This window comes from Protopterus annectens, chromosome 1.part0 (assembly GCF_019279795.1).
Source record: "Protopterus annectens isolate FY-2018-M chromosome 1.part0, PAN1.0, whole genome shotgun sequence".
Taxonomy (NCBI): Eukaryota; Metazoa; Chordata; order Ceratodontiformes; family Protopteridae; genus Protopterus; species Protopterus annectens.
In genome coordinates, this window is record NC_056725.1 from 1,225,350,907 (window position 1) to 1,225,368,223 (window position 17,317).

Below are 17,317 nucleotides of genomic sequence, written 5' to 3' on the forward strand. Positions count from 1 at the left end.
CAGAAGATTCCTCCGCTTCAGGCTGGGAACCAGTCATTTTCAATTCAGGCCCCTGCCCTTTGGTCTCACCACTGCCCCCGGTGTTTACCAAATGCATGGCAGTGGTAGCTTCTCACCTGAGACGACAAGGATTCCAGGTGTTTCCATATTTGGACGACTGGCTCCTCACAGCTCCCACCAAGCATCTTCTTCTAATGGCCAGGGACTACACTTTTCGCACTTGTCGAAATTTAGGCATTTCAATAAATTTCGAAAAGTCTGTTTTGTCGCCTTGTCGTACTATTACATTCATAGGCGCAAATCTAGACACAGTCAACATGTCTGCGAGACTAACAGATCAGAGAATAACAGACATACACAAAATAGTCTCGCTCCTCTTCAGCAGCAACAGAATCAAAGCCAGGCTAGTTCTGAAAGTGTTGGGGATTATGGCGGCTGCCATACCTCTGCTTCCATTAGCCAGATTCCACATGAGAATCCTTCAATGGATGCTCTTCACGCAATGGTCGTACCAGCAACTTCCAATGTCTCACACCATTATGATCATGCAAACATGCAGAAATCATCTTCTATGGTGGATGTCTTCCCCTCAGCTCTTATTGGGAAGACCCTTTGTTCCTTCCCCTCCGGTTGCTACTCTGACAACGGACGCCTCCCTGATCGGGTGGGGGGGGGCATTATCAGGGCAGAACTGTCCAGGGCACATGGCAACCAGACGAATGCCACTTGCACATAAATGTTCTAGAGATGAGAGCAGTGCTTTTAGCGTTGCAAGCCCTTCAAGACTCTCTTCCCTTGGGAACGATAGCAATCCAGACGGACAATATGTCTGTAGTGTGGTATATCAACAAACAAGGCGGAACCAGGTCCTACCCCCTGTGTCGAGAAGCACTCAGACTGTGGCAATGGGCGATTTCTTCTCAGCGGTTTCTGATAGCAACGCACATCCCCGGGAAGTCCAATCAAATTGCGGACAAGTTGAGCAGAGCTATCCTCATGCCTCACGAGTGGTCTCTGAAAGACTCTGTGGTGAGAGAAATTTTTCTCAAGTGGGGTCAGCCTTGCTGCGATCTTTTTGCTACTCCCCAAAACAGCAAGTGCAGAGATTATTTCACCCTATTCCCGCTACCAGGCCAGCCCAGCAAAGACGCTCTAGTCCAAGTTTGGCCCCGGGGACTTCTGTATGCATTTCCTCCCTTCCCACTAATCTCTCAAGTGATACAGAAAGCTATCGCTCAGAAGGCCTGCTTGATCCTCATTGCTCCTTACTGGCCTCGACAGGTTTGGTTCCCCTTTCTACATCATTTTCTGTTGGAGCAACCTTGGCATCTGGACCTAGTTCCAGATCTTTTGATCCATCAGTTGGGTCAGTTTCATCGCTCCCTTCCCTCTCTGAACCTCACTGCTTGGTTCCTCCTATTCCAACCTTAGCCAGGCTTCCTCAAATATCTCACTCTGTTCGAGATATTTTGATAGCTTCCCATAAATCTTCCACTGAAAGATTTATTTGAGTAAGTGGAAACGTTTCGCCTATTGGGCTCAAGGAAGGGACATAGATCCTTTCACTGCTTCCATCCAAATGGTCCTTGATTTTCTAGCTGAACTCTTCCATGCAGGTTCATCTCCTTCTACTCTTAAAGTTCAATTGGCAGCTATTTCTAACTTTCATGTGGGCATTTCAGAGTCTGCCATAATGTCCCACAAGCTTTGCAAAGCTTTTTGAAGGAGTTTTTCTACTCAGACCTCCTATAAGAAATCCTCCTCCTCCTTGGGACCTAAATTTAGTTCTTAGTTCTTTGATTCTTTCCCCTTTCGAACCTGCAGCCTCCTGTTCTTTAAAATTGCTATCATGGAAGACACTCTTTCTGGTAGCTATTACTTCAGCTAGAAGAGTTTCAGAACTTCATGCACTCAGCTGTCGACCTCCTTATCTGTTGTTCCATAAGGACAGGGTATCTTTACGAACCAACCCGTCCTTTTTACCTAAGATAGCCTCGGTGTCTAACCTGAATCAAAGCATTGACCTCCCTGTGTTTTTTCCAGAATATTCTAACAGGTCTGAACAAAAATTGCATTGGCTAGATGTTCATCATCAGTTAAGGTACTATTTGGATAGAACCAAACAATTTAGAAAATCTGACCAGCTGTTTGTCTCTTATGCAGAAGGCAGAAAGGGACTTTCAGTTTCAAAGGTATCATTATCTAGATGGCTAACATCTCTGATTTCCCTTGTTTATGAAATTAGACACCAAAAGCTGCCTAACAAACCTAAAGCCCATTCCACCAGAGCTTTGGCTACTTCTATAGCCTTCCAAGACAGACTGCCTATTGACACCATTTGTGCAGCGGCTACTTGGGCTACTCCTCACACTTTCATTTCTCATTATAAGTTGGATTTAGCTTCTAGGCATAGAGCTAACTTTGGTTCCACTGTTCTCAAGAGTCTGTTCCGTTAGGCCACCCGGGACAAGGTGCTAGGGACGGTCCCATCCAGCAAGAATGAAGGCGAGATAGACAACTTAACATATAGAAGTTATGTTCTTACCATAACGCTCCATGTTAGTTGTCTTCTTCGCTTCTTTCTTAAGGCCCCACCCTCCTTCCCCCTGGCCTGGACAGACCTAGAGGAGTTTGATTGTGACCTCTCTTTCTACCACCTCTTTACTTTAGGTATATGCTGCTGTGCATATTTTCCTGGATCAGGATGTAGGTCACCCTTCTCTTCTCCCTGGTTTATAGAGGTGGACTTTGTTTATAATTATTCTATTGCTATTATAAGCTGGGCCTAGCTTACAAACGAGATCTGAGGTAACTCACGCCTAGCATTGTGGGATATAGGGGGAGCCTCGAGCCGGTGGAACCAACTCTCGAGCTTTTAGAGTGGCCGAGTCGGAGCCGAGGTCGGCTCCGAACCCATCCAGCAAGAAAGAAGGCGAGAAGAAGACAACTAACATGGAACGTTATGGTAAGAACATAACTTCTATTTTCTTTTTGCAGAAATCTCTCTTTCTTACCAAAGGTGACCTCTAAGTCTAATCTGAGCCAATCAATTCAATTACCAGTTTTATTTCCAAATTTCAGGGACAAAGGCAAATATATGCTCAACTGTTTAGACCTCCATTGCCAATTGAGGTTCTTTTCAGACAGAACCAAATATTTCAGAAAGTCAAGTCAGATTTTTGTCTCCTTCTGTAGAGCTAAATTTTGGAAAGTAATATCCACGGTGACTGTGTCTGGATGACTATCTGATTGCATATCCTTTATTTATTCCAAAAAAGGTGTATCTTTACCTGTTAAGCTAAAGGCTGACTCTACTAGAGTTGCTACCTCAGCTGCTTTCTTTGGTCATGTTTCCTTGCATGATATTTGTGCAGCAACTAGATGGTTTAATTTCCATACCTTTGTGTTTCATTTTAAACTTGATATTCAGTCCAAACATAGGACATCCCTTGGCTCCACAATTTTGCAGAATATTCTTTCCTGATATCACCTGTTTTCTCTAGCTGGGGACTCTGCCCCACAAGTTGAAATATATGGAAAAGACAACATTGGGTATGAAAGTTATGTATTTTCAATAATGGTAGATGTTCTTCATATTGATCACTGCTATAGTAGTCTAAACTATGTGGGTTATATCCTGCAAGGATATAACAGCTGGCCAGCTTCCAAAGCTTCAGGGCACCTTTATGTTATTCAAACCATTAGTCATCTCTAACTGAGCTGACACCAAGGGCACCAAGCCCTTGAGAGCTTTCCTGCCACCAAAGCAAATGCTCCTCTGAAGCTTTTGAGGACAGTTGGCTCATGCTTTTCTTTTGCTGGGCAAATAAGTTCCCTTTTGGGTCTCATGGCTTCTACGATTCTCATGATATATTTGGCACATTCCAAGAGAGAAAGATACGGTGGTATCTAAAGTCTCTTTGATTCCAACACTGGCACCATTTGTCTTTTCAAATCCAAGTGCTGTGGTTTGTCAGAAGCGAAATCTTTTAGTGGAGACAACAGATATCCTTAAAATCCATGTCTTCCCTCCTTCCTCCCTGCCCCAAAGCAGTCAGTCACCACAGATACCTCTGACTTTGATTAGGCAGCAGTTTCAGGAGGGGTAAAAGTGCAGGGGGTGTGTGGGACACCAAGAACAGACAAAAGCGTGCTCAACTGTCTGAATCATCTTTGATCACTGGGACCTGTTCATGTGTTTGCAGACAATACCACAGTCATGTAGTGCATCATCAAGCAGGGAGGAACCAGGTCATATCCTCTTTGGAGACCAGCCATATTAGCTTGGGATGCAGCTTCACATCAGAATCTCACTGTACTGGCATCATACATTCTGTTAGAGTAAAATTGTGTGACAGACAAGCTGAGCAAGACCAGGGCAGAATCTCATGAATGGAAACTAGATTAGGGAGTCTTCCAAGATTTGACCCATCTGTGGGGAGTTCCTCAAGTAGACCATTTTGCCTCCTTTTTGAACTATCAGCTGGCGAGATTCAGTTTCAGGATTCCGTGCATGAAGGCCTGGAGTACAGATGTCTTTTCATTCAACAAGAATTCTCCTGAATGCTTTTCCACCCTTTCCACTAATATCCAGGATACTTCTGAAGATTCAGAAGGAATCCGTCAAGATCATTGTGGTGACTCCCCTCTGGCCCAGGCATCTGTGGTTCTCCTTTCTTTTGGAAATGGCTAGAGGCAATTACCACAGGTTTCCTCACATAATTAATCTACTCACACAAGTACAGGGGTGTTTGATACACCCCTACTTCAGTCAGCTTCAGCTGACTGCCTGTGCAATAGGGTTTTAATTCCTTTTAGGCACCTGTTTACTGAGAATATGCAGCAGGTACTAATGGAGACAAAACAGTCTTCTACTAGAAAATCATAAATTACCAAATGAAAAATGTTTTCTAGCTGGCGCCAACAATGTAATCAGCACCCATTCAGGGCTAGTTGTTCTCTGGTTTTACAATGTTTGTGTGAATTACTGTCCTATGGCCTTTCTTATTCCTCTGTCAAAGTTTATTTATTGGCCATTTCAGCATGTCTGCCCATGGATTCTCCTCTTTCACTGCAATCTCTTGCCAAAATATTTTTAAAGTGGTTTTGCACAAGAGGCTTCCAAGTAAATTGGTGGCCTGTCCTTGGGATCCTAATTTGAGTTTGAGAAGCTAACACTGCTCTGTTTGATCTAACTAGTCATTTGAACCAGCTGTCCAGGTTCACTTGAGGTTCTTAACATGGAAAACAGCTTTACAGATTGCTCTGAAGTCTGCAAGAAGAGTATCTGAGTTGCAAGCTTTTATGGTGAGCTAACCCTATCTCATTTTGCATAAGGACAAGGTTTCTTTGAGACCTAAACCTTCTTTTATGCCTAAGGTAGGTGGGAGGGGTGGCCTAATGGTTAAGGTGTTTGCCTTACAAGCACAAGATGCACGGTTTGAGTTTCACAAGGGATAATTAGCTAAGCTTAAAATGACTTGCAAGGGCAGTTAGCTTAGTACTAATCTATGAATCTAGGTATCCAGGTTTATTTTAAGCCAAACTAGCCATCTCCCTGTTTTATTTTCTGAGCCTGAAAATAAAGGAGAAAGGGTACTTCATACCCTAGATGTCACCTGAAAACATCAGTACTATCTTGACAGAACTAAATCTTTCAAAAGTTCGTATCAATTGTTTCATGTGAAGGTTAAGAAGAAGGGACAACTTATGTCAAAAGATACTACTTTCAAATGGTTGTCTAAGCATATTACCTTTTGATCTGATGTTATCTTTTTCATCCATTCTTCAGCGAATGGGTTTTGGATCCAAAAGGATTTCCGATCTGACCTCAGCCATTTTACCAGACTTTAGTATCCACAGCTCAGGCTCCTCCTCTTAACCATAATCTCTTCCTGTCCCCAGTATTACCTCAGATCTCGTTTGCCATTCATCTAGGATGGAAACAATTTGTTTGCTCAGGCTCACCTCAGCTAACTATGTCTTAATATTTAGTTTGTTTCCTATTTTACACCTTTTTTTTCCTGTGTTAACGTAGAGTTTTATAGTTGTCCAAGTCTCCTTGCCAAAAAATTTTTTTGCAGTGAATCTCTCTCTCTCTGCTTCTGGAGCATCCCAATCTGAGAAGTCCTCTGATAGAAAGGGGGACAAGAGTGATCACCAACTTTTAATCCACACCCTGCAAACATTCTGTCTAGATACTAAAGCCCTTTAATGGTTTCAGTCCGACCTGAATGGTCGACCGCAGGCTGTCCTCTGGCAGAACAAAGTCTCTAACCTTCTACCTAACACCCTTGGAGTACCACAAGGCTCTATACTAGGGCCCTTGCTGTTCTTCATCTTCATTAACGACCTTTATACTGTCATCCCAAAAGTCAGCTGTATCCAATATACTGATGACTCTACTCTGATTTGCTTGGCCACATCTCCAATAAAGTTATGGTCAGCTACCCAGACCACCTTTAATACAATAGAAAACTGACTTTCTGAACGTCGTCTGATCCTAAATACCAAACAAACTAAAATGCTGTTATTATCACCAACACGTAGGCCTACCACTTTCACCTTTACCATAAATTCAAATGATGGCACAAAAATCTCCCCTGACCCCTCTACAAAACTGTTAGGTGTCATCATAGATAATAATCTAAAATTCGACCTACATGTTAACCAAACTATCAAAACCATCGATAAAAAACTAGGGTCACTTTACAGAATAAAAGCCTTCCTAACCCCTCCAACTAAAATTGCCATAGCTCGCTCTCACCTTCTTTGAACCCTTCTGTATGCATCCCCTCTACTCTTGAATTTAAACAAGACTGTCCTTAACAAACTCTCAACTTGCTACAACCACATTGCCAGGTTTGCCACTGGGCTGCCATTTAGGACACATCATTGCATCAATCTAAATCAGATTGGATGGCTTGAACTACCCAGCCTAATCCAGTATAACCAACTGATTATGGCCTATAAAATCCTCTATAATCCGGACAATACTCCTGCACTTAAAAATATTATCACCCCCTATAACAATCCTAGACTGCTTCGATCCTCAACAAACTACTAATTCAGACTAGCAAAATTAATAACACAGCCGGTGACTCTCTCTTTGCAAACTCTGTAAGTAGATCCTGGAACTTTTCTTCCAGCTGATATTACCTTACTTTCCACCTTAGGTCAATTTAAAACTAGACTCAAACATCATTTGTCACTTAACTGGTTATGTCACTGTATCAAGCCTGGCTAGCTCTCTCTAGAATGTCTAAAAATCTGTTAACCATCTTACTGTGTAATTTAATTTAATCCTGATTTATGCTCGGGATTAACTCTAACCTGTGGAACTTGTTTAACTTGCTTACTTATGTAATCTCTGTAATTAGTCTGTTTGTAATATGTAATGCTGTATCTGCTTACCCTTGGAGCTTTTCTTCCCGGGCCTCCGCTGAAAATGGACATGTATCCAGTCAGACTATCCCGGTCAACAAATGTAAAATAAATAAATAAATAAAAATAAAAAATAAGCTTAAATAGAAAAGCAGATAGATGACGAAGCAACCCCCTGCCTGCTGTCCATCATCAGCATTGTCTTTGGTTCCATCTGCTAAACTTTCAGAGCCCTCTGATCCAATGGCCTGTTCAGATCCAGTTCCTCTCCAATCCAAAACTCCACTCTTGCTGGTGCCGAGATTTTCTCCAGAGCCAGTCTCCTGTAGACTGCACTCCACTTTTCTAGAGGTGAGACACTCTTGACAAAAATCTTCTAGACCTGCATCCATGTCTTCCTTGTTAAGATCTACCAGATGTCTCATAGAATCTGATGTGGCTAGAATAATGAGTAAGTTCCTCTGGACTTGGATCCAGTTGGGAGTTCTTCTGTCTCCGTCTCTCATTGAACCCGGATCCAGTTAGAAGTTCTTTTGTCTCCATCTCCCATTGGACCTGTGAGTTTTGGACCTTCCCCTTTGCCTTTGGCTTCTTCTACTTGGATCCAACCTCTGGCTTTGGACTCTTTGGATCTGAGATTTCCTGGGCTGTCCATGTTAGATCTAAAGTTATGATCTTCATTGACTCCTGCATCTTCTCTGATCCAACCGATTCTAGTTTCCTTGGAGCCGTAGCTTTATAGCCAACTCCGTGTGCAAGTGTTCAACTACCAGCTGTCCCTTCCTGTCATGGCTTCAGCATTGGATAGCTGTGCCCTGGCCTTGGACTCTAAGCAGGGTCAAGTTGGTCCCATTGGTGACCCTAGTGTGGTAGCTTTGGCCCCTACCTGGGTGCCCCTGGGTTCCCCTTTCATTTCTGCTTTTGATGTGGTGGATAGAGCTTTCCTCAGTGTTGGAGACTGAACATCTCTTTCCCTCTTGGTATGGCCTGCTTCTCAACTGGATGCACTGGGTCCAGATATTGGTTAGTCTATTCCATCAGGGCAGCCAGTTCATGCAAGCCTCAAGACAGTCCTCATTCAGGACACCTGCGGTCTTCAGAGTCCTCCTAGGAACATCCCCAAGAAGACTCCTCTAAAACATAAGTGCAAGGGGAGACTTACTGACTCCCCCCAAGAGTCATTGACAAAAGACACAGATTTTTATTCATGAAGGGGGGTGGTCCCCCAGATCATCACTTGAAGATGCTCATTTGGGGAAATCCTCGAACTTTTGAGACAGAAAGGTTGGTCAGTCTTTTGAAGCCCCTTCTCAGGAGGAATCTATTTTCCTTGAAGATTTTGGAGCTGTCTCAACTACTTCTTGGGTGGTTCTCTTGGCTGATGAGATGGTGGATCTGATCTCTTGCTGGACAGGGAAGGAACTAGATGTCACAGAATCCATCCTTCAAACACAGGCAAATAGTCCCCAAAGACCATACTTACTGGAGCAAGGGGTCTGTTTTAGTAGTGGAGTAACCAAGAAAGAACTTGTCATGGAGATCTTGTATTTCCATCCCCTTAATAGGTAGCCTAGGGCCTTACACATGTTTGGGAAGCAAGTTTGTGCTTCTGCAACCTTTGCTCTAAAGTTGTTGAGCTATTTGGCACACATGCTTAGATTTCAGAGAGAACTGACAAAGGAGCTCTCCAAATCCCTCTCTGGGTCCATGTCAGCAGAGGTCAAAAAGTGTTTGGATTCCAGTTGGCTAACCTACAATCCCTGTCAAATGCCTCCATGTGACTGATTTCTAATGCAGTGGAGGGTGTTTTGAGAGTGACAGGTATGGGCATTACAGTTAGGAAATGTGCTGGGAAGCATTTGTGAGCCTTTGAAGGTGTCTTTTATCAGTGCTTCATTTGATGGCTTGACTTTGTTCATCCCTAAGGTGAACAGAGTGGAAAAACTCTTCCTGCCTTCGGCATATGTTTTTCTACCCTCGCAGAGAATATTCTCAAGAAACCAGATAGGGGTTTAAAACTGTGTTTCTGAAAATCCCAAGAGTTTTCTCAGGATATTTCTGGAGAGAGGTCTCGTCTAGGAAGAAGAAAATACTCTAATGGCAGACATCACCTTTATGGCAGAGGAGACTCACAGAACCAAGGCTTCCAGGGACCTTTCTCCGATAGGCCTTACCAGTGCTTCTGAACAGTTCCCCAACTGCTGCACTCTGGAGGCAGTCAGGGGTGATGCTTGTCATTGCACCAAGAAGCCTAGACATCCATCACCAAAGAGATCTGGGTGCAGACAGTTGTAACCAGGGGTTATTATATCCTATTTATTTCCCCACTCCCATCAGTAATGAAATTTCCCAGCATACTACCCTCTCAAAGAAAAGCAGCAATGTTAGAAATAAAAAAGCTGCTAAGAAAGTGAGTCATCTAAGAGGTCCCTCCAGACCAACAAGGATTTGGAACTTACTTGAGGTTCTTTTTGGTACCAAAAAGAAAACAAAGGGTCTGTCAGGCCAATATTGAACCTCAGCTGTGTCTGAACCAGTATATCAAACATTCCAAGTTTCTGGTGATCATGGTACAATCCTATCCTCCTCCTCCTGAAGAAGGCTGTTTGGTTGTGCTCAGTATATCTTCAGGATACATACTACCACATCAAAATGGACAGGTGATCCAGGAAATTCCTTTGCTTCAGGCTGGGGCCCAGTCTTTCCAGCTAAGAGACCTGCCCTTTTACCTGAACACAGCTACCCCCCAGGTTTTCACCAAATACATGGTAGTTGTCACAGCTCATCTCAGACTGCAGGCTTTCCATGTGTCCTCTCAGCTAAACAACTGGCTCCTCACTGCTCCTACCAAGTCTCTTCTAGTCCAGGACAAAACCATGTGCTCCATCTTTGCTTCTTCCTAGGCATTATGATAAATCATGACAAATCCAAGTTCACACCAGTTAGAGTTCATAGGAGCTCACCTGGACATAACAGTGCAGATATCAAAACTGCTCCAGAGCAGACTATCCACCTTGATAAATCAAGCCTTACAGCTTCTTTCACAACAGACACTGCCAGCCAGGGTAGTCTTACAACTTCTGGTGTTGATGGCAGCTTCCATTACCTTGGTTCCCATGGAAAGACATATGAAGGTGTTGCATTGGAGGCAGTGCAGTTTAGTGGCCTTTCAGACATCATTCTATGTCCTTTCCAATTTATATATGAAAAATTTGCAGACGTGAAGTGGTGGATTCAGTCACAGGCAGTAGCTGAAGAATGCCCATTTTTCTCCCCTGCCTAATGAAACAATTACCATGGACTTTTCTCACCTGAGGTGGAGGTGCATTCCATGGGGAAGATGGTCCAAGGTACATGGTCCCTGACAGAGGCCAATTTTCACACCAACATCTTAACTCATTCCCTCCAGTACAGCTTTTTTGAGCGTGTACCTTTAACTCCCAATGGGTGTGGCTTGAGCCTTTAAAAAATGAAGTTATCACCTTACAGTTCTAAAAAATACTCATTCACAGAGTCCAAATATCAATACAGTTGTGTTTGCCATCATGTATTCTTCAAGATAAAATATTCTCATATCTTGTATGTAGCATGGTTTTGGAATTATTAGTGCACATATAAACAAGCAATATTTGATGCCTAGAGGAGCAGTAGGTATTACTGCAAAAATATCAGGAGGTGCACTCAGCTGTATTAAAGATGAAGGCAGTCCTAGTAGCATTGCAAGCCTTTTAGTATGTCCTCCCTCTAGGTTTGATTTCTCTCCAGATGGACAAAAATGACAGTAGTCTGGTACATCAACAAGCAATAGTGTTCGTAACCACTGTATTGAGAAGTGATGAGAGTTTGTCAGTAGCTGATGTCTTCCATTTGCTTTCTAATAGCAATGCACATACCAGGGAAGCCCAACGTATTAGAGGACAGATTGAGCAGAACTCTGCTACTGCATCATGAGTGGTCTCTCAATCCAGCAGTGGCATCATGAGTCTTTTGCCAGTAGGACCAGCCTTGCTGCAAACTTTCTGCTTCTCTCAGCAACTCAAAATTCAGCAGGTATTTTGCCCTAATTTCCCAGAGGGAGAGTCACTGAGAGACGCTTTGGTTCATGATTGGCCCTCCAGTATCCTGTATGTTTACCCACCTATTCCTCTAATTCCCAAATTCCTACAGAATGCTTCTCAGTGGAAGACCACAGTTATCCTCATTGCCCCTTTATGGTCTCAACAAGTGTGGTTCCCTTTTTTTGGCCTCACTTGCTACACCCCATGGGTGCTGGACCTGAATCTAGATCTTCTGTCTCTCCCATCTGTTATGCCCCATTCAGACCTTCAGGCCCTGAAACTAACCGCATGGTTTCACTGCATCCCATGATGGCTAGTTAGCCCAACTTTCTTCCAAGTAGTCCACATTTTTGCTTCATTGCAAAAGACCTCCACTAGGAAAATATACAAGAGTAAATGGAAAAGGTTCTCTGTTTTTGGCCTCTGAGAGAAAACTAGGCCCTTTTTGGCACCTATTCTTGCAGTGTTGGAATTTCTCACTTCTATTTTCTTCAATGGGGCCAGTTATTTGACCATTAAAGTTCAGCTATAGGCCATTTCTAATTTTCATGTGGATGAGCATCACACCTCTTTGGCTTCCATCAAACTGTGCAAAGCTTTTCTGAAGGGTACTTTTCTCCTTAGGCCTCCTATTAAGAATCCCACTCTCCCTTGGGACTGCATTATTTTGATACAGGATTTGACACACTCCCCCTTTCAATTTTGCTGCCAAAGCTGATTTAAAATTTCTGTCATGGAAAACTGTCTTCTTGGTAGCCATTACTTCTGCTAGATGAGTGGCCAAAATCCAAGCTTTGTCTTCCCAGCCACCATATATCATTTTTTACAAATACAGTTTTGTTACAAACCAACCTTTCTTTTTACCTAAAGTAGCTTCAGAAACTTGCCTCACTCAAACCATACATCTACTAGCATTCTTCCCAAATTTTTCTAATAAAGGTGAATACATGCTACACTTGCTAGATGTTCCTAGGCAACTACATTTCTATCGTCATTGAACCAAACCCTTTAGAAAGTCAGACCAACTGTCTGTATCCTTCAAAAAAGTTAAATTGAGAGAAGAAGTTTCTAAAGGCACATTAGCCAGATGATTAAATACCTGCATTTCCCAAGCTTACCTAAACAAAGGTCTGATTTTACCAAGAACTCCAAGAGCTCATTCAAGCTAGTAGCTGAGGATTTTATCCAATTCTTTGAGAAATGGATGGACCAGACAACATCATATAAGAAAGTTATGTTTTCTCCATATCAATAGATCTGTGTTGTCTGTTTCTGTCCTTCCTTTACTCCCCACCCTCCATCCCACTTCCATTTCGTGGAAGTTTTTCTATATATAGGACTACTGGTATGTCTCTGTAACTTGCCTTTTGGGCAGGATTTCTTGCTCTTACAGCTCCAGAGCAGAATTTCTCTATACATTAATTGTTCTTTCTCTACTTCAACAGTACTGATGTAGACATACTCTAATCTTTGCTTTCCAGGGTACTGTAGGCAAACTTTGTCTGAGGCAATGTTGTGGACAGATGGGGATGATGGGTAACGGGAGGAGCGCCTGAGCTACGGATCCTAAAGTCTGGTAAAGCAGCTGAAGGCTGATTTGAGGTCAGATATGAAACTCATTCATTGAGGAGGGATGAAAACTGACAACACACATTTATCATTATGTTAGCTACATAAGCTTATTTTATACTCACCACAACAAAACTATTCCAGGCAGGGTCAAAGCCCAGTGAAACAGAGCCTTGGCTTCATCCCTAGCTTTTTGGAAAGGGTTGCATTCTAGAAGCTGTTACTCTGTGCATACCTTTACAAAGCACTATAAGTTTGATTCCTTCTGTAGGTCCAGGTCAGGTTTGCTGGGTCCATTCCGCCTGGATGCTTCTCCTTCCACCTCTCAAATGTAGTAAGGTAGGGTAATGTACCCATATCGCTAATGCTACTGTAGTAGCGATCCATAAGCTGAAAGTAGTACAGTTGTGTAACTAATTACCATAACAGTAAATGTTAGAATGATCACTACTGCAGTAGCCACTCCCTCCCTCCATCCCCCTTGTTTTTTGCAGTGTTTTTTATGTCAAGGTGTGGATATTTATTTTGTGTTGCTCCTAACATTGTTCTTTCAGGGCAAACCTTCCATCTCAGTGTTAGGATAGCTCTAAAGGGCTTGGCATCCAAACTTGTCTTTTAATCAATTCAGCACAAAGGTGCCCTGAAGCTTTGGAAGCTGCAGTATCCTTGACAGGATGTAATCCATATAAGGCTACTGCAGCAATGATCATTCAAACATCTGCTGTTATGGTATGTTTACTTACACAACTGTAGTTAATCTTCTTGTAGATGTCAGAGAATTGAGAATCTGAGTTGCAAGGTCTGAAATTTGTTGACCCCTATCTGACCTTCCATAGAGATAGGGTCTCATTAAGAACAAATACCTTATTCATGCCCAAAGTTCTTTCAGAATTTACTTTGAATAAGTACATATCCAGATCCTCAGAACCAGGGGGAAATGATTTTACATGTCTGGATGTATGTAAGCAGCTCATATACAATCTTGACAGATAAGTCAGTTTGAAAAGCAGGTCAGCTATTTTTTTTTTTTTTTTTATGTTAGGACAAAGAAAGGTTACCCAGGTCAAAACAGACTATTTCTCAAGTATTGCTTTTTGTTATTCCCATCACAGGAAACCAATTTCTGGCAGTATAAAGGCTCAGTTATTAGAGTCTGTTTCTTTGATGGCATATTGGAAAGGATTGGACTCCCAAGTTTTCTAGAGGCAGCTACATGGTCCTCTATACATACCTTTTAAAAGGCATTACAAACCAAATTATTTTTGTAGGTCTAGGTCAGGCTTTGATGGCACCATTGTCCAGGGCCTCATGGATCCATATCTTCCTCATCTGATGCTTTAGTAATCAGCCCATATTGCCTAAAGGCAAGTGCAAGAAATGAGAATGATGAACTCGGTATAGTTGTGTAGGTTGCACTTAACCATAACAGTAGATTTTCCAATTCCTCACTATTGCAGTAGCTGCACCCTCCCTTCTTTTCCCTGTTTTTGTATATAGTTGTTTTTTGGGATATAAAATGATTGGTTATTACATGTTTTAGTGGTCCAGGATGAGTATGCTTCTCAACGTTTTGGCAATAAAGTCTTGAAGAAATCTTCAGTCTGGTTCATAGGTCTTTACTAGGCTAACAACCACAGGGGCCTTTTTAAGCCTAGCCATGCATCCCAAATCTTTGACAAGTTGTGATACCCTTCATAAGTGTAAGCATGGGCTTGGGAGATGAACCATATAAAGGTTACCTGTTTGAATCAGAGACATAGGTGCCAAACCAGGGATGAATTTCCGGTTTCCCATCCAGTTGTCCAAGTTGCACTTGAATTGGTTTAGGGAGAATTCTACTTCACATGGATGAGGAGCCCATTCCATAGATAGGGTTGCATCTGGGATACTTACCTATCTCTCCAGCAGGCTACTGCAGCAGTGAGAAATTCAAACATCTGCTGGTATTGGCAAGTGCAGTTTATACAACTGCACTTTCCTTCTTTCATTTGTCAGTGTTTAGCATCCTCTTTCCCTCTCTCTCAAGCTCATGCACTCAGGATCACTTATGCTCAGTCAATGGTGTCTACTTGTGACTGTAAAGCATGCATAATCTCTGAACCTGCCATTTTTAATGCCACTTGTCCAGTTCAAATCTTGATTCCAGTGCAGATCAATGAACAGTTTCCATGCTTGATGCTTAAAAACAGATCTAAGTAAATGTGTGACTGCTAAAAATTAGATAATGCCCACTCTGGCAATGGCTGTATTTCTTGGGAGACCAGCATGAAGTGAAGCACAACAATAAGTGCTACTCTGTGTGAAGTGAAACACTAACGTTAGTGGTAGTATTTCAGCCTAGCCACCTAGAAACTTTTTATGGAGCAGTTAATAATCCCAAAGCACTGGAACCGTAGATGTTAAACAGTCTTACTAGAGGCTGTAAGTTCTCAACTAATTCTCTGGACCATGTAAAAAGTACACAACCTAATAAGACAGATCCCAACACTTCAAAAAATAAATTGCAGTTCAGACATAAAAAAGGTGAATACTGAAACTCGGTGTTACATTTTTGCAGGGAAGTATATGTTTGTGTATTACTTATTAACATTATGAGGAGTTAAGTTTGTGTATTACTTGCTAACACTATAGGAGTTATGTTTTCATTATGTCTTTCTTTGTAACTTGCAAAAAACAAATATATTTGTTTAGGCTGAGAGCTTTTGTAATCATGAACATTGCTGTTACAGCTGACTCTTGATGTCAGAGACAGGAGTTAATTACCACAAGTGGGAACTTCACAGCATAAAATGCTGAACTGGAACAGAAGAGATGATGAAGCAAATCATTCATCCATTTAGGAAGGGTATCTTTGTATAGCTACTGATATAGTAAGAACTTGTCTGTTATTTACCTGGCTTGCTTCCAAAGCTAAAGGTGATATTGAGATCAGCATTTCTGCTGTCTGTCCTTTTATAACCTGTGAGTCTGAGTTTGGATGTGTGTGCAAACTGAGCCATTGATTTTATTCACTTATCTCCTGATTTGCTGCTGTCATATCAGTCTTGTTCTGTAGCATTTCTTCAGTTGTGTCATTACTTAAGCAGTTTATTCTTTCTTATTTTATTATTGTGTATCACAGAGATGCAGATCAAGTATCCTTACGTTTTGCCATCTGTATGTAACCATTGACTGCAGAGTAAAATAACTGATTATTTTCTGTTTTTTTTGTGCTTACAAAGGAGGAGAATGAAACTGATTCTGTTGGTTCATCGGTAATTACTTTTAAGTATATTTTACTATATCTTTCATCTGTTATAGCGTGCTGATTGTAGTATATATGTGTGTGTGTGTGTGTGTGTGTGTGTGTGTGTATATATATATATATATATATATATATATATATATATATATATATATATATTTATGCCAGTGATGTATGAATGTTGGTACAATTTTGGAACTGTAATACCATTCATGTACATGACTCCTTTGCTAAAGTAATGAAAATTTATCTATAAAAAGTATTGGTAGTCCTTTAATTTATTTTTGGAAAGCTACTGGTTTAAAAAGTCATATGAAGATATGCCAACATGTTTTATTCTGTTTGCTGATGTAACTCAGAAAGAGCTGAAGACCAAAAGTATTTAACAGTGCTGGATATAATCCTGTATTCCAAAGGACACAGTGCTATACTTTTTAGCATTTAGCTTTAGACCACATACCTGGCGCCATTTGTGTATGTGTTAGTGTCTCCCCTGTATCATCTGGGAGTCTTCTGGCTAGTTGATGATAGCTTCAACTTTGTAATCAGTAGACTTCATCAGCCAAAAGCCATTGGTATCACCTTTGACATCTAAGAAGTACATACTAAATAGAAGTGGCCCCTGTTCTAATCCTCAGGGGACCCCACTAGTTAAAAGCCTTTTTTTATTTTTATCACCTTTATTGAATTATCACTTAAGACATAGGCAATAATGCATTAATATGAAAGAAAACATACCATGTCCCTATGTTCACAATTACAAACATTATACATTACATATATTCTTTTATACAGTTATCAATCTAACATTATATAAATTGATCAATTCCTGCCTTCCGTTAAACCTCACTTGTCCTCCAACAATTCCCATTTTTTCTATGTAATTTGCTTCAACCCTTTTCTAAAGATCCAGTTATTTTACCTCTGTTAAAAAATCTCTACTTCAAATACAGTCGGTTTAGACTTTGATTTCCATTTATTAGTAACTGCTTTTTTGGCAACCACCAGAATTACACTTAACAAGGCCTACCTGTATCCCAGCTCAAAAAATATTTTCTTGTTC

The 17,317-nt window shown here is 41.5% G+C and overlaps 1 protein-coding gene across 1 annotated transcript in view; it reads left to right on the forward strand.

Moving 5' to 3' along the window:
* The window catches only part of WDR35 (WD repeat domain 35), a 2,872,164-nt gene that overhangs the window by 702,548 nt on the left and 2,152,299 nt on the right, over window positions 1-17,317 (forward strand). Inside the window, exon 11 of the mRNA XM_044065775.1 lies at window positions 16,232-16,264. Within this exon, the coding sequence (XP_043921710.1) occupies window positions 16,232-16,264 (33 nt within the window). The remainder of the gene's footprint in view (window positions 1-16,231; window positions 16,265-17,317) is intronic.